The following is a 26,071-nucleotide window of genomic DNA, read 5'->3' as shown; positions in this document are numbered from 1 at the left end:
TGATGGTAGAGGCCATTAATTTCTAAGTTCTAGGCCATCTAAGGCTACACAGTGAGAACCTGTCTCAAAACAAGATACTCAACCCTGGGGAAAAAGAGAAACACTAGGTGAAATTCAATCATAATTAGCCGCGCCATCCTTATTAAATTGAGATGAGTTCTCCTATGCAGTCAGACAGGCCTTGACATGATCACGTAGCTCCAGCCTGACTCAAACTCCTCTTGTCTCAGCATCCCAAGTGCTAAGATTATAGGTACACACTCCACATCCAGACTCCGAAATACATGTCTATTTTTATTTTGTGCACATGTGTGTATGTATGTGTGTGACATGTATATATGGTCATTCCCGTGTGGGGGTATACACATGTGTTTGGGTGGGCATATGCTGTGTGCAAGTAGAGGTCACAAGGTAGATGCTGGGCATCTTATTATCCACTTTATAAATTGAAGCAAGGGTCTCTCAGTTGAGCCCACAGCTCCCCAACAGAACTAGTTCAGTTACCTAACTTGCTCCAGGAAACCTGTCTCCACCTTCTATGTGCTGGAATTACAGGAGGACCACCATTATCACTTACTCGAGTTCAGAGATCTAAATTTCATTCAATCTTTACACTTGCATGGAAAGGGTTTTATCCACTGAGTCATTCTCTAATCCCTCCATCACACATTTGTAAATGTGTTGTAACACTCACCGAAGCCAAGCATGGCACCTTATCAAGGTTAAAGAATTCATTAAAGTCAAATTCTCCTGGGGACTGCTCAGGTAGGATGACATCCCTTGGAACTTCCTGATCAGCAGAGGGCTCCTGGGCCAGAATGACTTCCACCTCGTCCTCTTCAGCCACCCCTCCATTGCACTCCACTATGCCTGAAAACAAAACCAAGACAGAAACCACCTGATCAAGGACATAGCCCAGTCTTACTCTGTACCGGTAGCCATCAACACACGCAGAAGTCAAACGTGACTGTAAACAGACTTCTTGTCGTAGGTACGGCACCTCTTATGATGAATCATTTAGTCCCAGTCTCTGAGAACTGGAAGAGAAAAAAGTCCTTGTGAACCACACAGAATATTAACAGAGCAGGAAAAGGACTGTGGCCTCACTTCTCAATAAGCCAAGTTTTCTAATACAGTGGGTTTTCTTAAAAGAAAAAAAAAAAGAAGAACCTAGTTAGGGATGTGTGTGTGTTTGCAATATGGCATTATGTGCACAGGTCTCTGGAAGGCCAGAGAACAGGGCATTGGCTCCCTCTGGGGAAGTTAGTAACACACACATGTGGTTTTGAGCTGCTTAATGTGGGTACTAAGAATTGAATTTAAGTCTCTGAAGCCAAATTATTTGGCTCTGTGTTTATGCATGCATCTGGTACCACTGACATGGGCAATTTTTACTTGTCTACAAGGTCTATTACTGATGTAAGGTCTGACTGTTACCCCTTCTAGGAAACCTACCCTACCTTTAAAAAAAAAAAGACCTGGGGTTGGGGATTTAGCTCAGTGGTAGAGCGCGCCTAGCAAGCGCAAGGTCCTGGGTTTGGTCCCCAGCTCGTAAAAATAGAAAAAAGACCTTATTAAGCACATTGATCTCCCCAGTACATTAATGACTGCCCTTTATAAAATACTGGTATTTATTACAACATTCAATAGTGAGACAGACTTTTGCAGACTGCTAACCTGCTCTAATCAGCTCTGTCTTACTCTTCAAGGCCAGGAATATCTGAAATTCAGTAATGTCCTCTTTTAATTTTAGGCAAAGTATGATGTAAACAGAAGAAACCAAAACAAAACAAAAACTCTGAAAACCACTTATTTGCAAGTGCTTAAACACACATACACAATAGTAAGCATGTGCCTGCGTAAATGTATACACACACACACACACACACACACACACACACACACCCATTTAGAGACATTGCTCAGTGGCTAAGAGCACATACTGCTCATCCAGAGGATCCTGAGTGCACATTCTAGCACCTATATCAGGAATCATAACTGCCTGTTGATGGGGCACATCGGGGCCTCCTAGCACATATGTGTACATATACAAATAAATAAAAAGTAGAAAAACCCTAACCAAACACAAACCATGAATGAACCCCATCAGTTCAATTCCCTTCCTCGACATAAGACTGAGCCTACTAACACATGCCAGTAATTCCAGAAATCAGGCAGAGGAAGGAAAACCAGAAGATCAAAGTTACCCTCGATTGCATTTCCAAGTCAGATCCTATGTCAAAACACAACAAACAACAAAAGCCAGGGGCTGGAGAGATGGCTCAGGGGTTAAGAGCACTGACTGCTCTTCCAGAGGTCCCGAGTTCAATTCCCAGCAACCACTTGGTGGCTCACAACCATCTGTAATGGGATTTGATGCCCTTTCTGGTGTCTGACGACAGCAATAGTGTACTCATATACATAAAATAAATAAATCTTCAAAACAAAACAAAACAAAAAAAAGCAAACCCCAAACCAACAGAAAACCAATCAAGGACTAAGGACAGGTCCCAGGGGCAGAGCATTTGCTTTACGAGTTCTAGGATCTGGGCTCTATTTCCAGAACAGCAGTAACAGGAAAGCAACCGAAGAGAAAGGCTGCTGGGCTGGGATGTAGATCAGACTAGCGTCTGCCCAGTATACATGCAGTCTCCGAATTGGATACCTTCCGCAATAAACACACAAACAGTTTAAAACACAAAAATCAATAATGGCCTTGGTGACAAATCTATAAGCCCAGTACTAAAGATTATGGTGCAGTACTGTCCAAGGCCACCCACAGCTACACACTGGGTTTGGTGCCAGTCTGGGTTACATGAAGCCTTGTCCCAGAACAAAACCCTGCATAAATGGCTGACATTGGAATTTTATCTCAGTCACAGAAAACATTATTTTCTACAGAAGCTTGGTCTCTGACATGAGTTAAATAGCCACACTGGCTGATGCTGTTTCATTCTGAGACAATGGCATCTCTCAAAGGCACTTGAGCAGCATCTCCCAGCAGGGTAGTGTTGGCACCTGCCTTTAATCCTAGCACTTAGGTGGCAGAGGCAGGTAGATCTCTAAGGCTGAGGCCAGCCTGGTCTACAGAATTAGTTACAGAATAGCCCAGGCTACAAAGAAACCCTGTCTCAAACAACAACAACCCCAGAATCTCCCAAGTTTCATATGAATTCCCTGAACCAGAAGAATATGTGCCCACATTTAAAAACAAACACAAAAAGCCTACTGCACTGAAAATGTACAAAAACAGAGAAAACAGAAGAGAACTGCAATGTCTCCCTTAGTCTCACTTTTAAATATACTTCATTAGCTAATGTCCACATTTGTTTTAGGGTCTGTGGAAACTGACACTAATTATCATTAAGTGTTTTCCCATCTCTTTTTTTTTTTTTTTTTTTTTTTTTTTTTTTTTTTTTGGAGCTGGGGACCGAACCCAGGGCCTTGCGCTTGCTAGGCAAGTGCTCTACCACTGAGCTAAATCCCCAACCCCTTCCCATCTCTTAATACCTGCCAAAACATACACAAGCTTTCAATTATACTTGAAATAAGTACCCAGGAGAGCCTACGTTCTTTTCTTTTACGAAATTTATTTTTATGTACACTGATGTTTTACCTGCATGTATGCCTGTATGTAGGTTTTGAAACCCTGGAACTAGAGTTACAGTTATAAGCTATCATGTGGGTGGTAGAAATTAAATCCAGTGATCTTAACCACTGAGCCATCTCTCCAGCCCCAAGTCTAAGTCTTGTACACAGTGCTCTGCCTGCATGTATGCCCGTATGCCAGAAGAGGGCACCAGATCTCATTACAGATGGTTGAGCCACCATCTGGTTGTCAGGATTTGAACTCAGGACCTCTGGAAGAGCAGTCAGTGCTCTTGACGTCTAAGCCATCTCTCCAACCCCCAAGTCTGATCTCTTATGATTATATTTTTTTTAAAATCTTATTTATTTTATGTATATGAGTACACTGTCACTGTCTTCAGACACACCAGAAGAGGGCATTGGATCTCATTACAGATGGTTGTGAGCCACCATGTGGTTGCTGGGTTTGAACTCAGGACCTCTGGAAGAGCAGTCAGTGTTCTTAACCACTGAGCCATCTCTCCAGCCCATGAGTATATTTCTTAATCATGATAAAAGTATACCTAAAATATTTGGCAGGCAATGTCTTTACAAACAGACCCCAAAAATAAAATAAAGCCAGAACACTAAAAACTTACCTTTCACAATCTGGTACCCATCACCAACCATGCAATTAAAGCAATCATCATGTCATTACTTCAAAACAAGTTCAAAATTGGTACTGACCTTCCCTCACAGAGGCAGTCCGTCGCCTTGTTCGTTTTCTCCCTTTGTGATCCTCCTCTAGAATCTTATCATCAAAGCCAGTCAGCTCTATGGTTTCAGACTGACTGGTGGGTCCAGCTGAAAACCATTCTGGTTCTTCCTCAGTGTATGAATCGTTTCTTCTACGCTCACCAAAGACACGTTTACTATCTCCAAACTCCCTCTGAAAAAGTACAGAAGCAAGACTGAATGACTACAGGGTTCTAATGTGAGCACTTTAACCAGTCTTAATGAACTGACAGAAGTCTAAATGCGGACGCTGTGCTGCGAATCTAAGTGCACCACCATGGCCGCACTGCCATCTGAGTTCTCCTTGTTTACTGTGAGTGGGCTGTGATCCCCAGCTTCTCGAAGTAATTGAGGTTGGGGTGGGGTTAGGAGGATGCCACTCAGACTAGGCTAGGGCATTTGCTGACAAGTGTGTGGCCCCGGGTTTTGTACCACTGTAAGAGCAACAACAGAGAAACACAGTACAAAGGAGGTGAGCATCAAATTTCCAAGCACTTGGGGCTGGAGAGATGGCTCAGAGGAAGGAGCACTGACTGCTCTTCCAGGTCCTGAGTTCAATTCTCAGCAACCACATGGTGGCTCATAAAAATCTATAATGACATCTGATGTCCTCTTCAGGCAGAGAGACTACTGTATATATACTAAATAAATAAATCTTTTTAAAGATTGAGAACCAAGGGGGTTAGAGGACAAACCCTGAAACGCTTGTCCTTGTAGTCCCTCTCCCTGTCTCGGTCTCTCAAGTCTCGTAGGTCCTTATCGCTAAGACGGTGATCCTTCTCAAAGGCCCGGGCAGAAATTATTCTTCCACTGCCAATTCTTCGTCCACCAAGCAGGCGAAGCCCATCACTGTCTTTCTCCAATGGACTGCCAGAGCGCCGGGAGCTAACAGCAGCTGTTACATGGCAGCCACCGCCAAAACTTCGTCTCTGTGGGCTGAGAACAACATCTAAGTCATCTTCTTTCACTCGCTCTCGTGGATCTGAAAAGATGCCGGAAAGAGAAAGGTAAGCAAACCAACATCTTAGATACCCTGTCGTCGGCTGGCAACTGGGCTTACCCACAGATTCAGGGTAAACGAACCTTATAGAGAGAGAGTGTGTGTGTGTGTGTGTGTATGTGTGTGTGTGTGTGTGTGAGATTCAGGGTAAACGAACCTTATAGAGTGTGTGTGTGTGTGTGTGTGTGTATGCTATGGCCCCTGTGTGGAGGATCTCTGTGGGGACAGGCTCTTTCCTTCTACCACGTCAGCACGTCAGTCTTTAAAGACTAAACTCAGGTGGTCAGGCTTGGCAATGAGATGGCTCTGTAGAACTATTTTTTTTACATTAAAATTTAAAATATTTTTCTTCAGAGAAACAAGTGTATTTCATAATAAATGAATTCTATGATTAATCTACTTTTTGCACAAGACTTGAATAATTTATTTTTTTGCAAAGTGTTTTTGAGGCACAGCAACAAGAGTGTTATCCAGTAAGAAGGCCTGGTAAGCAAAATTTGTTTAAAGTTTAAAACTGTTCTTTCGTGGCTGGAAAGATGGCTCAGTGGTTAAGAACAGTGGATGCTGTTCCAGAGGTCCTGAGTTCAACGGAATCTGATGCCCTCTTCTGGCATGTATTGTGGTGTGTGTGTATGTGTGTGTGTGTGTGTGTGTGTGTGTGTGTGTGTGTGTGTGTGTGTACAGAACCAATGTGGTGTGTGTGTGTGTGTGTGTGTGTGTGTGTGTGTGTGTGTGTGTACAGAACACCAATACATTAAAAAAAAAAGAGAGAGAGAGAATTAGACACTATTTAGAAATTCAAGGGCGGTTAAGAGCACTGGCTGCTCTTCCAGAAGTCCTGAGTTCAATTCCCAGCACCACGTAGCCGCTCACAACCATCTATAACTGCAGTCAATGGGATCAATGCCCTCTTCTGTTATGCTGATGGACATACAAAACACCATGCGCATGAAATTCTTAATTCTTTCTTTTCATGATAGGGTCTTTCTGTGTCTTGGTTGTCTTGGAATTCCCTCTGCAGATGAGGCTGACTTCACTGAGACCTGCCTGCCTCTGCCTCCCAAGAGTTGGGATTAAAGGTCTATGCCACCACTGCTTGGCTCCTTAAGTAAATTTAAAATAAAAAATAAAAAATGGACAAGTCAGCTGGGCATAGTGTAGAATGCCTATACAGTCAGTACGTGGTAGGCTAATGCAGGGACTGTTTGTTGAATTTAAGATCAATCTGGGCACATTGTAAGGCCTGTCTCAAAAAACTAAAACAACAAAAAGGATAAACAATTCAACAGACACCTCAGCAAAGAGATGTGGACAGCACTATGTGCCACTAGATGGTTAGAATTAAGAAGACTAAGGATTCTAAGTGCTACCAAGATGTGGAGCAAGCAGAACTTGAAAATACTGCGAGCAGGAATATAAAATGTCTAGCCACCTTAAAAATAAGAAGCTTGAAGAATGCTGGGACTTGAACTCAGCACCTCTGGAAAAGCGGCCATTGCATCTCTCCAGCCTCAGGGTAGTTCCTTAAAACACCATGTACATGTAATAGCTATAATACTTCTAAGTACTCACTCACAGGATAAATACTCCTATGTTCATGCTCATACTTACACATACGTCATTCAAAGCAACTTTGGTTAGAAACAACTCAAACTACTGTTCACAGATACAGATATAATGATGAATTTATACAATAAAATATTAATGAACAATAAAGAGAAATGAACTACACATTCAACAACATGGATAAAGCCAGCTATTGTTCATGGGAGACTGACCCAGAGAGATATGGGTTCGAGTCCAGCCTGGGCTATAGAGTAACCTTGATTCCAGAAAGAAGCTTCACTGAGGAAAACGTATGGTGACAATTCTAGTCCCATACAATTTTAGGAGTGTTAGCTCATCTAGAAGGGCAGTTCATTTCTTGGAGGTAATGATAAGGGGGTGAAAAGGAGTTACTGGAACACTAGAGCACTTATAGGAGAGAAAAAGAATGCTTATTATTTTGACTGTGGTGATGGTTTCATACAGATATGCATGTCAGAACATCAAAGAACATGTTGTATGTAAGGGTTCTATAAGTAAATCTCAATAAAGGTAAGAAAAGCATGTCACGGGCTGGAGAGATGGCTCAGTGGTTTAGACCACCGACTGCTCTTCCAGAGGTCCTGAGTTCAATTCCCAGCAACCACATGGTGGCTCACAACCATCTGTAATGGGATCCGATGCCCTCTTCTGGTGTGTCTGAAGTCAGCTACAGTGTACTTATATATAATAAATAAATAAATCTTTAAAAAAAAAAAAAAAAAGAAAAGAAAAGAAAAGCATGTCACAACAAGAAGACCCACAAAGTCAACTAACCTGGGAGCATGGGGGCTCACAGAGCCTGGGTGACCCACCAAGGAGCATACAGGAGATGGACCTAGACCCCTACACATCTGTAGGAAGTGTGTACCTTGGTCTTCATGTGGGTCCCTAACAAGTGGACTAGGGCTATCTCCATCTCTGTTCTCTGCCATAGATCCCCTCCCTACCTGGACTCCCCAGCTGGGCCTCAGTAGGAGAGGATGCGCCTAGTCCTGCTGGGACTAGGGTGGGTTGGTACCCAAGGGGAGGCTCCCCTTCTCTGAACACGGGAGGGCAATAGAGGGCAGATTTGGAAAGTTGGACTGGGAAGGGAGGAGGGAGGGGAGCTGTGATTGGGATGTAAAGTGAACATATATTAAAAAAAGAAAGAAGAAAAGAAAAGCATATCACGAATAAAAACCAACTTGAAGTAGAGCCCAAGTAAGAAAAACCTATTTTAGTTTTTTTTTTTAAAACCAGAAACAGCTTTTTGTCTTATTTTAATTATTTTTCAGTGTCTCACCATTCAAAGTCACAGAAATCTGCCTGCTTTGCTGGGATTAAAGACATAAACGACTAGCTGTCAACAAGAAGATGAGACAGGGTCTCATTTAGACCAGTCTCACTCACTAAGTATAACTCAGGATGAGTTCCATCTTCTCATCCTCCTGCTTCGACCTCCTGGGTGCTCAGATTAGAGTCTTGAACTACCATGCCCAATTTATTCAGTGCTAGAAATTAAAATGAGGGCTTCATTATGCACAGTAGATGAGGTGACTTGAATATGCTCGGTCCAGGGAGTGGCACTACTTGGATGTGTGGCCTTGTTGGAGGAAGTGTGCCACTGTGTGTGTGGCTTTAAGACTTTCCTCCTAACCACATGGGAACCAGTCTTCTAATGGACTTCAGATGAAGATGTTTAACTCTCAGTTCTTCCTATACCATACCTGCCTGGATGCTGCCATGGCCCCACTTTGATGATAATGGACTGAACCTCTGAACCTATAAGCCAGCCCCAACTAAATGCTGTCCTTATAAGAGTTGCCATGGTCACTGTGTCTGTCCACAGCAGTAAAACCCTAACTAAGACAGGAGACAAGCACACTACAATCTATGCTATATACCCAGCTGTCTTAGTTTCCTTTCCTGGTGCTGTGATAAAAGGTACTGAACATCTTAAGGGACAAGAGACTTATTCTGGCTTGTAGTTCAAGGACATAGTCCATAATGGCAGAAAATTGTCAAGGCAGCAACAGCTTCAAACAAATGGTCACATTTAATACACAAACAGGAAGCGGACATGGATAAATGTGTGCTCACTTTCTCCACTTAATATCAATCCCCAGAGAGCAGACCTACGCAGAGTTAAGACAGGCTTTCTTATATCAATTGGTTAACCTAATGAAGACAATCCCTCACAGGCAGGACCAAGGCTAAGTAATTCCCGAGCATGTCCTGGATGCTTGCCTTCTAGGTGATTCCACAGGGATTAAGCTGTCAAACACTCTCACACCAGCAAAGACAATGGTACTTTATAATTCAAAAGCACAGAGCCTAACTTGCCACTGCTACAGGAATGATTTTACTCTGCTCATTATGAAAACTACAACTGGTGAATGAGCTTTCTGATGACATTTCTCTTTGATATGTAAAACTTTAGAGGCAGCCAGGAGCATGTTCTCCCAATCACACTACCATTAATAAATGATTGTGCACTTACCTGCTATTCTGCGCACCAGAGAAGGCCGATCTGATTCCGGCTCTTTCTTCAGACTTTCCACTGGTGAGCTGCGCCCTGACGCTGGGTAAAGAGAGGCATGCCACTTCTCAGGGTCCCAGACACCATCACTACAGGTTAGAGGACAGCATCAGTTAGGGTTTGAAGATTAAGTCTCGTAGGCCCTAATTTCTAAATTTCTTTAGATTACATGATAACCTTCATGACTGCTTCAAAATAATTACCCTATTCAAGATGAAAGCAGAAACAGTTATTACTTGAGTACAGTTTGTTCGGATAACACCAATAGGCAACACAAACAAACTGTCAGTACAGAAACCTCGGGCTCTGTATGAACTACAGTAATTTCCACACTAAGGTCTTTCCCAGTTCTGCAGAAGCAGCTTTAACTTTCTGACCAGGAGCACCTCCTAGAAAGTAGGGTGTATATTTTTCTAGAATTTTGTTTGTTTGTTTGTTATTTGAGACAGAGTCTCACTATGTAGCCCTGGTGGGAGTGGAACTTACTGTGTAGACCAGGCTGGCCTCAGATTTATACTGATCCTTTTGTCCCTAACTCCTGAGTGCTGGACATGCAGCACCATACTGGGCTAGAATTTCAATGTGTAATCTCGGTTTTTTCTTACATTAAGACAGCTCTTAAAATTTTCTTTTTTTCTGTTTATCGTGGATTAGACCCACTGGTGATCTACCTGCTTTATACCCTTAGCCAGGAACACTGCTTGAAAACAAAGTCAACAGTTCTCAAACTCTCACCACAGGGAGATACTCTCCACCGTCTGCTGTCTCTGTGAGGGATCCAACAAGTGCTTACCACCCTCTGCTTCGCCCTTATCTGTAGCACTGTCACTAGGCACAATATCTAACTTAGCAAAAAAGCTTATATGTCTACTCATGATAACTCTATTTTGTGCAAAGAAAAAAGTTGTAATAATAAAATCTGAAGTATACAGATGCTTTATAATTTTAGTGAAAAAACAAGCAAGCCTATCTGAGACCCATGAAAATTCCTAGCCAATCAAAACAGCCACCATTGTGGTATTGTCACCATCAGGAGAATGTGATGACTTATCTAGATGCAACAGGCCTTCTCATCAGCCTATATATAGGTTTTAAAAATCTGTCTAGACAGAAGACGTAGCTTAATGATAAAAACTCTCACCTAACATGGGTAAGGCGTTGGGTTCCACCCCTAGCACTAGGGGTGAAGGTATGTGGTACAATGAACCAAGAAAATTAAACATGACACTTTATAAGTAAAATTAGAGGCCCACATGATATTTAAGAAATTACTGGGGTTGGGGATTTGGCTCAGTGGTAGAGCACTTGCCTAGCAAGCGCAAGGCCCTGGGTTCGGTCCCCAGCTCCGAAAAAAAAAATTAAAAAAAAAAAAAAAGAAAAGAAATTACTGAGACTGCCAGGCATGATGGCCCATACCTTCTTTCTCAGCCTTGGGAGGCAGAGGCAGGCAAGCAGATCTCTGTAGTCTGAGGCCAGTATAATTTACAGAGCCAATTCCAGGACAGCCAGGGCTATGTGAAAAAATCTTGTCTTAAAAACAAAACAAACAAACAAACAAAAACCCCACAACAACAGCACAAAAGAAATCACTAGGGTAACCTTAAGAAATATAATATAGGGGCTGGAGAGATGGCACAGTGGTTAAGAGCACCGACTGCTCTTCCAGAGGTCCTGAGTTCAAATCCCAGCAACCACATGGTGGCTCACAACCATCTGTAATGGAATTCGATGCCCTCTTCTGGTGTGTCAGAAGACAGCTACAGTGTACTCATATACAAAATAAATAAATAAATCTTAAAAAAAAAAAAAGAAATATAATATAGGATTATTGTACATTTTCAGATAATTTTTAACTAGCATCTTCAAACCAAAGCCCTTTCACTGCTTTTTCTTAAAGAACCTAAAACACAATAAGGCTAATCTAATCTAAAAGGTTTTGTGCTAAAGGTCTCGGCCCTCTTTCAACCTCCCCAAAGCACAATCTTAAAGAAGTGCAGTAACAGCAAGAACCACAGGGTCTGGGGAAGAAACCCGGGCATGAAGACTCCTGGGTTTAAATCTGTTCTGTGACTATAACTGAGTCATTCTGTAGTTTAGTTTCAGTACTGGTTAGTTGACAGTCATGCTATTAACTCTTGACAAATCTTCCTCAGCCATAGTGCTACTAATACAACAACTTTCCAACAATGGAATTCTTTTTATTTAAATAAATTGTTCTTTACTTTAAATTTTTTAAATTTTATATGTATGTACATATGAGCTCAAGTGTCCACATCAGCCAGGGGTGTCAGATGCCCCTGAAGCTGGAGTTGACAGGCTATTGTGATCCCCTTGGTCCACTGAAAAAGCAGATGCTTAACTGCTGAGCCATCACTCTGGTCCCAACAATGCAATTCTCAACAGTAACAGTCATACCTGTCATATTTTTCAGAGAGGCATGATGGCCTCTGTTTGGAGTATGGGCGTTCTTTTATATCCAAGAGCTCCTCCTAAAAAGAGAAATCACATGAAAAATTTGAACTACATTTCTCAGGCCACATGCTTCCAATTTATTTCTCTTTTGTGTGTCTACTTTATAAACACTTATATAAAACTTTTTGGGAGGGAAGGGAGGGAGAGATTTGAGACAAGTTCTCAAGACTGGCCTTGAATATTCAGCTCCTGCTTCCTGAGTGCTGAGATCACAGGTGTGGCTTTCACACAATTCTTACAATTTTGGACTTAAAACTCCAAAAGGACTACAATTGGATCAGGGGATTTATAAGACGCTCAAACAAGATTATCTTTGTGACTGGGACCACTACACCTAACTCAACGGTCTTTAATTTATGAATAATATCCTTAATTATTTTGGTGCCCAAACAGTCCCAGATTTTGTCAGTGGGAACGTCAAGTGACTGTGTGTCCAACGTTTCAGGGAAGCAATCACTGCCTTCTGCGGGGTACAGCCGGGATACAGCAGTATAATTAGAGCCCCTGCACTCATGGGCTGAGAAGCGTTTCAGGCCAGCCTAGGTTACATTGTGGGACCCAGTCCAAAAGTAATAAATAAATGGGCAACATTGCCTTTCTGGTTTACCTAGTGTCCACCCTGACTCACTCTAGAGTCAGCCATTACTATGAGCAACTCTAGTTCCTTGAAGGGTGGAATGGCACTGGAAGTCAAGTCAAGGCCTAGGTTCTGGGTATACCCTCATTTGCTTGTAATTTTAAGTCCTTTCACCAGAATCACAAAGTACATCCATCTATATATGTATTCATAAACTATTAACACACATACCTGACTACATAAATATTAGCCACAAATGCTATTACCTCTTTCTTATTAGAACACATTTATAGCAAACACATCACACTGCCATTCGTTAACTTTTTTATGAACACAGTGCTCCAAACCCTTTGCAGAACATAGTAGATCCCACTACTAAGTGACCTCTGCAAGGCACCTTCTCAGTTCTGAAAGACAATGAATGTTGCTTCTTAAATCTCAGGCTAAAAATGGAAGACAGCTTTGCTCTCCCAGCCCACAGTAATCCCTGAACTCAAGAACACCATGAATTCACAAAGTGTCTTATGTGTGAAGCCTCTAAATGTTTTCAGGACAGCAAATTGCCCTATGACCATAAGACTGTAGTCATAAAATCAGGTTATGTGGTGAGTACAATCCTAGCACTCAGGAGGCAGAGACAGGATGAGTACAAAACAGCATGCTTACCTAGTGAGATCTGCCTCAAAACCTGATACTGAAACTAACCAAGCAGATGACAAACCGCCCATGGTGTCTTCCTACCTCTATCATGAAGGCATTTGGGTGTACTTAGAATCCACTTATAACTTAGTTTTTGTTTTGGTTTGCTTTTTTTTTTTTGATATCACAAAAGTTTATTTAGCAAAAAGTTTCATATGAAAATGTACATGACCTAGTTCTACATCACAATCAAGCACGCCTTTGGGGAGGGATGTGGACACACGGCTGAACACTGGTTAGACTCTTTCCAAGGCTTCTAACATGATGATGCTGTTTCCTCGGATGACCACCATCCCGATGTTGTTCTGTTGCCCACTGGTCGCCATCTCCACACACTCATCAATCACAAGGTTCATAAAGGGGTCAAAGCCCCGCAGTATTCCTTGTACATGCCTGCCGCCGTTTAACTTCAGTGATAACTTCTTGTCCATAAACTTTTTCAGTTCGGGAGGGTGGGCTTTGCTCATGGCGACTCTTCAGTGAGCTCAGCACAACGGCGAAGGTGGTTTGCTTTTTTGAGACAGTGTCTTGTTGTGTAGCTTTGGCTGTCCTGAAACTCATGTAAACCAGGCTCACCTCCAACTCACAAAGACCCACTTACCTCTGGCTCCTGTGTATGAGATTAAAAGCATTTCCCACCAGGCGCAGCTTGAATTATTGTTGTTCACCCCCTTAACCCCCCCACCCAGTTTCTCTGTATAACCCTTGTGGTCCTGCCTGGAACTCCATAGACCAGGCTGGTTTTGAACTCACAGAGATCCGCATAACTCTGCCGTCTGAGGGCTGGGACTAAAGGCCTGTGCCACCACCGTCCATCCGGCAGACACTCTTTTTGAGATCTAGAGGTTATAGTTTTCTGGGTTTTGAGTACAGCTCAGAAGCAGAGCAGTTGCCTAGCATTCATACACCCCAGTGTTCAATCCCTAGTACAAACACCCCCCAAAATCAAAACCCCAAATTTCCAGTAGAAATGGAAAGGAATTGAGAAAATACAAAACAGCAATTTTCTGCTACTAGAATTCAAAGACTATTACTATCTTCCTCCCCCAATAAGAACCTACTGTGCTATTAAACCAAAGACAACACACCTCACACTTAAATACATATTGTCAATAAACCCAAAACGAACAAAAAAAAAAAAAAAAAGAATCAATAAAGGAGAGTTTGTTTGCAATGCTTTTCCTCAGGTGATAGAGAAGGTAGTAACAACCATGAACACACAAGAGAAAAGGGATGTGGTGAGACATACTTGTAATCCACACAGTGTGGAGGCTAGAAAGGAGGAGCATGCATTGGGAGCTATCTTGGGTTGTAAGATCTTGTATCAACAAACCACCACCAAACTCCAAAATACCTAAAAGCACAAAAAAACAAACACAAAACAAAAAAGTGCTTCCTCCCATAAACATAAAATTCAAATTAATAAATGGGATTGGAGAGATGGCTCAGGGGTTAAAAGCATTGGCTGTTGTTCCACAGGACCCCAGTTCAATTCCCAGCACCCACATGGCAGCTCACAGCTGTCTGTAACTCTGTGTCCAGTATCTCCAATTTCCTCAGACATACATGTAAGCAGAACACCAAATGCATATTTAAAGAAAATTAAAAGACAAAACAAATTAATATAGGTTACAAAAAGCTTTACAAAAAAGTGAAATCGGGGTTGGGGATTTAGCTCAGTGATAGAGCGCTTGCCTAGCAAGCACAAGGCACTGGGTTCGGTCCCCAGCTCCGAAAAAAAGAAAAAACAAACAAACAAAAACAAAAAAGTGAAATCAGGGGACTGGTAAACAGCTCATTGGGTAAAAGCTAATTTCAATCCCTGGCACCTACAGAGTAAAAGGGGAACTGACTCCCATATAATCCTCTGTGGCTTCTATACACATATATGCAAGCATGCACTTTTTTTTTTAAAAAAGAAAAAACAAGGAGCCAAAGAAGAAATCACAACTAAATGTAATACAGTATCCTTGAAACACTCAAGTTTGGTAATAATTTTTAAAAAATGTGTGGCTAAGGGGCTGGGGATTTAGCTCAGTGGTAGAGCGCTTACCTAGGAAGCGCAAGGCCCTGGGTTCGGTCCCCAGCTCCAAAAAAAAAAAAAAAAAACTTCTATAGGGGTTGGGGATTTAGCTCAGTGGTAGAGCACTTGCCTAGGAAGCGCAAGGCCCTGGGTTCGGTCCCCAGCTCCGGAAAAAAAAAAAAAAAAAAAGTGTGGCTAGAGAAATGGCTCAGCAATTAAGAGCACTGATTGTTCTTACAGATGTCCTGAGTTCAATTCCCAGCAACCTCAGGATGGCTCACAACCATCCGTAATGGGATCCAATGCCCTCTTCTGGTGTGTCTGAAGACAGCTACAGTGGACTCACACATAAAACTAACAAAGCTTTACAAAAAAAAAAAGGGGGGGGGTTGGGAATGAGATGGGGGGAAGCACTCAGAAGGCAAAGGTAGGTGGATCTCTGAGAGTTCAAGACTAGCCTGGTCTACAGAGTGAATTCCAGGACAGCCAATACTACACAGAGAAACGCTATCTCAAAAGACAACAACAAAGAAAGTTAAATAAAGACTTCAACTACTAACAACATACTGGCATTGGCCGTTTAGTTACAACAAATGTACTATATATACTGAAATGCTGAAAAGCCAATAGAGTAAAGTAGCTGAAGGGCATATGGGAAGCCTCTACGTAAATGAAAATTAACTAAAGTTTTAATCAAAGGGCGGGGGCTGTAGCTCAGTTTTTGCTTGGCAAGCATGTGGGAAAACGAGATAGAAAATATAAAAATGGGGTGGCTGCTGTGGAATACATTTGCAATTCCTCAAAAAAGTTAACATCAAACAGTCCCACTCCTCAGTAGATACAAAAGAATAAGTAAAACATCTACCCTAAAATGTACACACAGACGCTTACAGTGGCAGTTCACAATAGCCAAAAAATAAAAACCACCCACATGTAATGAGTACACAAAACATGGTATAGCCACTCAGGAAAACATTACTTAGCAATCAAAGGTCAAAATTATCACACACAGAATGGAATACAACAGAAAATTAGGTAACAGAAAAAAAGTTCAGAACGAGCCTGCAGAACTGAAGAACATTATACTAACTGAAGGAAGACAAAGTCTACAATTCCATATATACAAAGTGTTCTGACAGGAAAGTCTCTAGGAAGTGAGCAGAGAGGACAGTAACTGTAACCAGCAGAGTTAGTTTGGGGATGGAAGTGATCTGAAGTGCACAGTAATGACAGCTGTGCAACTGTGATTTCACTAGAAATAGCTGAATAGATTCTACACTTTAAATAAAAACAGTGGATTATAGCAAGTTTTAAAGTTTATTTAAAACAACCAGTTAGGGGCTAGCAAAATAACTCAGCTGGTGTGTTTGCCTTCTAAGCAAGAAGCCCAGAATCTACATGCTTTAAAAAAAAAAAAAAAAAAAAGAGGGGGGGGGGCTAGAGAGGTGGCTCAGTGGTTAAGAGCACTGGTTGCTTTTCTAGAGGTCCTGAGTTCAATTCCCAGCAACCACATGGTGGCTCACAACCATCTGTAATGGGATACCCCTGTCCAACGCCTGCGAGTATGTACTTACTATTTGTGTAGTGAATGTTCATTTTCAAAACAACACTGATGGACCTCAGAGATTGAGAATTAATGCTGGGGGCCTGGTGGTACACAACTTGAATTCTAACTCTCAGAGGCAGAGGCATGAAGATCTCTTGGAGTGTTTGAGACTATCCTGTTCTACACAGCTAGTTCCACAGTAGCCAGGGTTACACTATGAGACTGTGTCAGAAAAAAAAAAAAAAAAAAACATACAAGAAAAGTAGGACAATGGTAGTGCACAAGTTTAATTCCAGCACCTGGGAAACAGAGGCCAGCCTGGTCTATAGAGGGAATTCTAGGACAGCCAGGGCTATACAGAGAAACCCTGTCTTAAAACAAACAAAACTGAATAATTAATGTTCTTGGGCTTGGGGTGTAACAGAACTCTTGCATGAGTGAGGCCTTGGGCTTTCATCCTCGATACCATGAAAGAAAAATAAAGTAATGTAGCTGGGCATAGTTACACATTTTTGATCCCAACACTATGTCTGTGAGTTCAAGCCAGCCTGGTCTATATAGAGAGACTGTCTCACAAGAACAACAATCCAAAAACAGAAGAAAGAGAAGTTAATGCTTTAAATTGAGTACGTTGTTCAAAATGTGGCTCAAAATCTACCTGGTGGGCAGAAGCCTTTGTGCTAGATTTAGAGCTGAAGCGTACCACATTCAAGCAACATCCCAAAACATATAAAAGACTATTAGCTAAGTCAGTACAGTGTACTCTCCCTTTCTTTCTCTAAAGCAGGGCCTTTGTAGGTCTGGCTGATCTTGAATTCAGAGATCACCTGCTTCTGCCTCCTGGATGTTGGGATTAAAACTATGCAGCTGGCAATTTCATCAAGCCTTAATATCAATTATTCCATGAAAAGAACCCCTTTATGGATATTTTCAAAGAAAACTCCATTTTGACTGAGGATACCCACTATGGTTGGAAATGCTTGCTCCTTCTGAGCATTTCGTCCAAATGTGAGAACACTCTTCTGTTGATTTTACAGACTGTAGACCAAACCTCTGAAATCATCCCATACATAGAAGAGGATTTAGTCCTTGACTTCTCACTGTTTGCACTGGTTACTAAAACTTGACCAGGCTACTAACTTGACCAGAAACAAGCTACTAATTAACTGCCCAAACCACACACACCCAGGGAAGCTGTGTCAGACTCCCTTAAAAACCTTGTCAAGGGGTTGGGGATTTAGCTCAGTGGTAGAGCGCTTGCCTAGCAAGCGCAAGGCCCTGAGTTCAGTCCCCAGCTCCGGAAAAAAACAAAAACAAACAAACAAAAAAAAAAACACAAACAAACAAAAAAAACAAAAAAACCTTGTCAAGCTTCCCAAAACAATCAATCTGGGAGATACTGACACACACTCTGGTAATCAGTGTAAAAGGAGACTGAAGTCAGTCTGGATAGCAATCCAAAGCAACAAAGGTTAAGCTCCTCATCCAAATACTTCTCTAAGAACCCCACAGAGAAGCAGCATTAGCATTCTGACATCACTGCAAAAATCACACGTGTGACAATGCAGAAGGGGACAAAAAATGACTTTATTTTTGTAAAATGAATTTGACTCTTTTTGTTGTTGTTTGAGTCAGGGTCTCTATTATATAACACTGTGTGACCTGGAACTGTGGCCTCAAACTCATAGAGATCTACCAGCCTCTGACTCTAGAGGACTGGGATTAAAGGCATGTGCCACCACACAGTGGCACTGAGTTTGATTCTTTAACAGTAACAAGTTGTTTTGCTTTTTTTTTTTCCAAGACAGGGTTTCCTGGTCTGCCTTTTTAAAATCAAGACTTTAGAGCATTAAGTTCAAAGCACTCTAGAAGTGACCTATGCACTTCCTAAAGAATGCCCTTGTCCTAAAAATAGACATTAGGTGGAGGTCTGGACACCTATGATCTCCTCTTCCAGTCCCTACCTTCCATGTGCCAATCAATTTTGGGCTGGGCCCTTCAGACTTCTGATACTTCACTGGAACTGATCTCAAAGATAACATAGCTTTAAAAATAGGCAATAATGGAGGCTGGGAGACAGTTCATTGGACAGGAGTATTTGCTCTACAAACCCAAGGAACAGAGTTTAAATCCTCTGAATTCATCCAAAAATCAGAATATGGCTATACCCAGCATGGGGATGGAGCACAATGGATCTCATGAGTTTGCTAGCCAGCCAGGCTTGCCAAAAAATGAGCTTCTCATTCAGTGAGGGACTGGGTCAGGACAATAAAGCAGAGAGCACATGCATGCATGGGTGTCACTACCTACACATTTACACAGGTACAACATACCCATCCAACACACACACAAAGAAAACAATGGGGTAAAAACACCTATGGCAGGCAATCAGGCCAAAGTCACTGATGAATCTAGCCAATTACTAAAGGAGATGCCAGGAATAACTTTGTGGATGGTTAGCACCACACTGAGCCATATCCACTCCAACCTAACAGTGGCTGATCTAACAGACTTTTCTAGTGAAGAATGCATAGGAAACTGTGAAAATGGTGCTAGGAAAACAACAACAACAACAATAACAACAACAACAACAACAACATCATCAAACTTTGATTTTCTTTCGTTCAACCCCATGCACCCCGACCCATGCACCTGGCCAATGCAATAAAAATAAACCTTGCCTTTTAAAGATTTATTTATTTATTATACAGAAGTACACTGTAGCTGTCTTCAGACACACCAGAAGAGGGCATCAGATCTCATTACGGATGGCTGTGAGCCACCATGTGGTTGCTGGGATTTGAACTCAGGACCTTTGGAAGAACAGTCAGGGCTCTTAACCGCTCAGCCATCTCTCCAGCCCAAACCTTGCCTTTTAAATAGTCAATATAACTGCTAAAAAGCAACATAAAGCTACAGAACAGTAAGCAGGTTCAAGGAAACCCCAAACATTAACATTACTTTTAGGACAATCTGCTTCTGTGTCAGGATGGAGATGGGCAGTACAGTACAGCTTAGGGGAAGAGGGCACACCTAGTAGGCGTTAGGCCATACAGGCTCCATTGCTGCTATTTAGAAAGCAGCTGCCTTGGTTCTAAAGCTGGCATTAAAATGAGACCCATCTTTTGAGTAGGGCTGTTTAATACATTATAAAGTTCTTACCAGAAATATGTACCGGACACTGGACCTGCACTTTCCTATTGAGTAACCGTGAAAGCTCCTACAAGATCAGCAGTAGTATCTTCACTTTAGAGGAAAGGATTAAGATTAGGAGGCGCTAAGTGGCCAGGATGCATGCCTTCTATCTCAGCATGGGCTGGCAGAAACAGGTTTGAGTTTTAGGCTAGCCTGGTCTATGGAGCAAGTACTAGGACAGTCAGGGCCACACAGAGAAACCCTGTCTTAGAGAGGGGGGTAGAGAGGTGGGGAGGTGCATGCACTGAGTTTGACTTTATGCTGAAGGTCATAAGGTTAATGGTAAAGTAGTAATCCAGTCCATGAGTGGCAGGCAACAATCCTTAGCCCCTCCTCCCTTCTCTTCTCCAAAGCTTGCAAGAACAAGCTTTATCACCCCTTTCTGAGGTGCCACTAGTTACCAGACTTGATCCTGTCTAGCAGGACCACTGGGAATCCTCAGCAAACTCCCACATCCTCGGGCAGGTTGCCCATAAGCCTAGCATCCTATTACAGCAACCTTAAATTTCTTTGTGCAGTGACTGGCTTCTTATCTAGCCAAAGTTCCTATCACGATGGGCAAGTAGGAGAACACGCAAGGGGGTGGGAGGGGTCAAAGAATCTGAGTTCCAACTTTTCAAGATGAGCTAGACTCGGAGAGGTAGGAAACATCGGAATCCAGTACCTATGGTCTTGCCAGCCAGCTTAGGACTTCCAGTTACCTACATACTGGTCAGCTGACATGTTAAGAATGGATGATGACATACCCTAACTATGCCTTTCTCAAAATAGGCATTCTTATTTTTATGCTAAATACATCACTGAAGCATCACCTGTTAAGAGGCTACTACTCAACTCAGTTATGAACAGTACATATAAAACGTGCCAAAAATGATTTTCATTACCAACCAATTCTTAACTTTTACCTAGAATTTATCTTACTCTTTTCTGAGGCTTACTTTCCTCCCCCACCCCCATGACCCCTCTCAGGATAGGGTCTCACTATGTAGCCCTGGCTGTCCGGGAACTCACTATGCCAACCAGGCTGTCCTCAAACTCAGACACCTGCCCGTCTCTGCCTCTGAAAGCTCTGATTAAAGGCATGTGCCTCTGTACTCAGTTGCAAAACACAGCTTTTGTTCTTGGGACCACAGGTTAGCACAACACATCAGAGATTAAATATTAATGACTTAAGACCCTCACGATGACAGGAATACATGATTAACCCATTTAATGTATACCATCCTAACTGTCACAGAGGTTTAAGTGCTGGTATGAAGACACCATGTGAGTTTCAAAGATATACTTGGAAGCCAAGCAGAGGCCACTTTGAACCTCAGGGTACAGCTATCTATCTCAGTTATCTGACAGTACCATTTGCCAGTCTTCCACAGGACTGAGGCCTTACTACTCAAAGTTCTGTCATCTGACCAATCTCACAGGCAAAAAAAAAAAAAAAAAGCCTTCAGGTCCACCCCTCAGGTATCTTTTAGAACTCATGCTTTCTTGATGCCTGTAGACCTATAATATAATTCCTGGGTACATTAATATATAAGTAAGACTAAAGAAAATCCAGTATTTACCCTAGAAAGCACCCCATCAAACAACTACATTTTATACCACCACGGGAAACAAAACAAAATAGACTTTTCACATTATCCCTAAACTAAGAGTCAAAGGTAGGGTCCCCTCTCACCTGACTAATGCATTGTTCTCATCTTATAAGTCAACATCTTGTTCTTATACAGACTTCTGCAGAACACACTGCTATAAAAAAGAAATCACTGATAGCTGGGCAGTGGTGGCATGCACCTTTAATCCCACAACTCAGGAGAACCTCTGTGAGTTCCAGGCCAGCCTGGTCTACACAGTGAGTTCTAGGACAACAGTCAAGACTACAGAGAAACCAGTCTCAAAAAACGAACAACAAAAACCAAAAACCCCATAGAAACAAACAAAAACCCAACCAACAACAACATCGATGACAGAAGCTCCCCCTACTACTCCTAGCCTTTCTGGCCCATAAATGCAAACCTAAAGTAGTAGATAAATTACTAAATGTTGTGTTTACTAAAAAACAAAAAACAAAAAACCTGGGGTTGGGGATTTAGCTCAGCGGTAGAGCGCTTGCCTAGCGAGTGCAAGGCCCTGGGTTCGGTCCCCAGCTCCGGAAAAAAAAAAAAAATGTTGTGTTTATTTCAGTAATTTGATATCCATATCTAAGAGGGAATAAATAGGATGCCTCAAATATTACTGCAGTTGTAGAACTAATACTCATTACTGTGCTGACAACACAGAATCACACAAGTTTTCTTCAAAGACAGACAGGTTGCTCTCAATGAAATTACCAGAATGTTGAGAATTCTACCCTAACACTGCCTGAACACTATCCTAACATTACTACTAATAAATGTGCTTCAAGAAGAAGCAATCCTATTTCCACGTAAAACTCTAACCTCAATAATTAAGCTTAAAATTTGTTTTCCTTTTTTCTTTTCTTTCTTATTTTTTTTTGGGGGGGGGGGATTAAAGGCATATACCACTACCACTAGTTTTTTTGTTTGTTTTGTTTTTGAGGCAGGGTTTCTCTGTGTAGCCCTGGCTGTCCTGGAACTCGCCTTGTAGACCAGACTGTCCGAGAACTCATGGATCTGCTTGGCTGCTGCCTCTGCCATCCAAATGCTGGGATCAAGAGTGTGTGCCACTGTACCTGGTTTCTTTCTTCTTATTCAAGATGGGGCTGCTGCTAGTATTCCAATCTGACTGTAACGTCATGGTAATCCTCCTGCTTCATCTTCTCAGGTGCCAGAATTACAGGTATGCACTACTATCTCAGCTAAACATGCTTTTCTTAACCAGATCTTTAAAGTACATTTAATTATGACAGAACTCTGTGGCTTTACTGTCAAATTGAATAATACTGGTCTGTGTGTAGTGGCTCATGCTTAAAACCCCAGCATTCCCAAGGCTAATGCAGGAAGATCATGAGTTTGAATTCAGTGTGCACTACACAGGAAAAAAAAGAACAATACTAATCTTTCTTGTTCTCTTCCTTTTGAACATCAATCAGAAATTTAATTCAAAAAGTGCTTGGAGCTGATGGAACTTGTACCACTGTACAAGCACCAAGTGCTTTACATTTGTAAAGTTTATTCTAGCAAAACACTTGGTAGCTTAGAATACAAGAAGATGAAGAGTTCAAGGCCAGCTTGAGCTACATGAGACTCCTTCAAAAAAAGCCAAACAAGAGCTAGGAAATTTGAAATCAAAAAAGCTTGCAAATAGTTCAAAGCCATTCCCTTCATCTGATACATTCAGGGTTCACCTGCCAACGTTTTAGGGAATGAGTTTAAGTTGTGGAGCTCTTTTCAAGCACGAGAGCAGCTACATTTGGAAGGCAAAGCCTGAATACATAGTTCAAAAGCTTTTTGGGGAATGTTCATCTCAGCAATGAGGCAGATGATTTCTGTGTGTTGAAAGCCAGCCTGGTCTACATTAGTGAATTCCAGGACAGCTAGGGCGATGTAGGGAGATGCTGACAACTAACATCCTATCCCAACAGAACAGACCGTGATAGGAAAGCACTCAGTCAAGAACTCATGTTGTACTTAACAATTCCCTCCCAGGCATACCTATTCGTGCATTTAAGTAACCATTCATTCTCTCTCTCTCTCTCTCTCTAATTCTGAAAATGGCTACCTGACACCATCTGACACTTTACACCAACTAGGGAAAAGTAAAGGCAGTACACAAACGAGGCCGAGCTTTAGTGGGTGTCCTAGGAGGCCAGGGGCAAGAGGCCCTGCTGAAGTCCATGAGAGTGTCCACTCAGAGGATATACAGGCATGGGCTCAACTGAAGCATAATCCCACCTGCAGCTCCACGGCTTCCCCTATCTCTATCCCAAGACATTTGAGAGAGCTAGAAACCAATTCACAGTTCACTGCAACTTGTTAATCTGTTCAGAAACACTCAGCAGTCAATATGACACAGATGCAGTATCTTCAGTATCTATATGACAATCAGTTTAAAAGCAGCTATATGAAGGGTTGGGGATTTAGCTCGGTGGTAGAGCGCTTGCCTAGGAAGCGCAAGGCCCTGGGTTCGGTCCCCAGCTCCGGGGAAAAAAAAAAAAAAGAAAAGCAGCTATATGAACCTCTAAATTCACACCCAGGCTGAAGCAAGAGGGTACCGCATAAAAAACATATCTCCAAAAAACGGTAGGTTAAAATCACTATGTAATCTTCAGCAATGAAAGATGACTGAAGGCTTGCTTTTGTGAACTTATATCCAATTTATAAGAAGAAAAAAAAAAAACAACTAAAGGTTAAAATCCAATTACTCCAGTCAGACTCCTCTTCTAGGGAACTGGACTTCCAAGAAAGCATCCATACAAAAGACACTGATTCTGTGAAACATCCCAGAACCGGAGTCCTCACCTGGTCCCTGCCACCCAATCAGCCAACTGTTACAGACCATCTGGGTGCAAACAAGTACTTATCTACAAATTTCACATAGGGTCTGAGACAATAGCCTTTCACCTAAAACCTACATTTTAAACCCAGTAGTCACACTTCCAGAAAACTGACCAAACGGATGCTTTACAAGACTTACTTAGTCCCCAGTGAGTCAGAGAAAAACTACCACTTTAAATGATTCCAATGAAATAGCTACACATTATTACTTCATTTGAAACAAAACTTACTTTCGTATAGCGGTGGGGGGATTTGGAGGTGGGCAGCTTCTTCAGGTCAAGGAAAGCATCTCCATTTTCTGTTTCATCCACACTTCTCTTCTCCATGGCTTCTTGGTGTACAATTTTTTTGCACCTGGAAGATAAAATTAAGCACAAAACTGTCAAACAGAACAATAAATATTCTGAAGCCCTTTGCTGCTTATAAAACTGGAACTCTGAGGGGGTAAGATCTAGTTTTGTAAAAAAAACCATCCCGAAACTATGGGATGAACCAGAACTAAATTGGAAAGAGAACCACTTTTAGTATTCAGAGTATCCATAGCATAAAGAAAGCAGAAGTGGAAGAGGCCCAACTCAGGGTACAACCTTTAATTATCCTTAATACAAAAGGAAACCAAAATAGTCGCTGCCACCCACGAGAATCGGGCTGGCGGTGGTGGTGGTGAAGTTTCCCGGAGTAGAGTAGAGGTAGGACTGGTTGGGCTGCCGATCCGGGAAGTCGGCTGCTAGAAAGTGCCTGTCACTTGTCAATGGATGGCACCAGCTGCCCCTTATTACCCCAGTGTAAGGGGCTAGGGAACCGGTCCGAGCGCACCTCTCTAAGCCGGCCACACCTGTGGCCATGTGAGGGGCGTCCGCGGCGACGGAGGGCCAGTGCGGGCCGCCTCTGAGAAACTCCTCTCCTTAAACCAACCTCTGGCCCCTCACCCAGGCCCCAGACTGGAGGCTCCTCCGGAAGAAGGGCAGGGACTGTACTCACGCAGGGAGGCGGGCCGCAGGGAGCAGGGACCAAGTCCACAGGTCGGCCGCCTAGAGCCGGCGCAGGCCCGCCTGCTGCCCGCCGGCCGCCCGCGCGCCTCGCGCCTCTGCCGCCCCCCGCGCGCGCCTGCCGCCCGCGCTCCCGGGGCAGCGCGCCGTCCTCGCACGCAGGCCGGGGCCCCGCGCTTGCCGTACCCTTGCTCGGAGCGCCCGCCGCCGGGCGGCCCCGCGCCTCGGCCGCCGCGTACCCCGCGCCCGCTCCAGGCCCGGCGTCGCTGCCCGCGGCCTGCGCTTGCGCCCCCACCCCCCTCCCGCTCGGGCTGGCTCTCCTCAGCCGCCGTAACCGCGGCCCGGCCCTCCGGCGTAGCTCTCCGACCCCTCCCACTAATAACCCCCGTCGCGCACCGCGGGGCCCAGGCACCGCCCTCGCTATGCGCAGGACCTGGGCTGTCCGCGGCGATGCCTGCCGGAAAAGCCGCGCTGGGCGTCGCGATCCGCCGCGCTGGGTTCTCCGTGGGCCGGAAGGCAAAGGTACAATAGCCAGACGAGCACGGCGGCTACGGGAACGTGATCATGACGGGAGTTGTGGGAGCCGGCACCTGAATTCACAGGCAGCCGCTATGGGCAACTCAAGGAAGGGCGCCGCGTTCCCACGCGT

General features: G+C 43.1%; 1 protein-coding gene and 1 pseudogene across 3 annotated transcripts in view; both read right to left on the bottom strand.

The window, feature by feature from the left end:
- The window catches only part of Eif4enif1 (eukaryotic translation initiation factor 4E nuclear import factor 1), a 42,716-nt gene extending 16,943 nt beyond the window's left edge, over positions 1–25,773 (bottom strand). Inside the window, exons 1-7 of one of the 3 annotated variants that reach the window (XM_087583321.1) lie at positions 25,609–25,773; positions 24,664–24,787; positions 11,883–11,956; positions 9,429–9,556; positions 5,058–5,344; positions 4,315–4,516; positions 695–870 (exon numbers count right to left, since the gene is read on the bottom strand). In XM_087583321.1, coding sequence (XP_087439447.1) covers positions 695–870; positions 4,315–4,516; positions 5,058–5,344; positions 9,429–9,556; positions 11,883–11,956; positions 24,664–24,759 — 963 coding nt within the window. In that variant the 5' untranslated portion in view covers positions 24,760–24,787; positions 25,609–25,773. Of the gene's footprint in view, positions 1–694; positions 871–4,314; positions 4,517–5,057; positions 5,345–9,428; positions 9,557–11,882; positions 11,957–24,663; positions 24,788–25,249; positions 25,377–25,414; positions 25,557–25,608 lie in introns of those variants that run through there. The other 2 variants (NM_001107230.1, XM_087583320.1) reach the window with 2 other exon arrangements.
- On the bottom strand, positions 13,324–13,718 carry Snrpg-ps1 (small nuclear ribonucleoprotein polypeptide G, pseudogene 1; annotated as a pseudogene).
- Positions 25,774–26,071: the final 298 nt, after the last annotated feature.

The sequence above is a fragment of the Rattus norvegicus genome, chromosome 14 (assembly GCF_021556685.1).
Source record: "Rattus norvegicus strain SHRSP/BbbUtx chromosome 14, alternate assembly SHRSP_T2T, whole genome shotgun sequence".
NCBI lineage: Eukaryota > Metazoa > Chordata > Mammalia > Rodentia > Muridae > Rattus > Rattus norvegicus.
The sequence above is the reverse complement of the archived record's forward strand: the minus strand, read 5'-3'. Positions and strand labels throughout refer to the sequence as shown.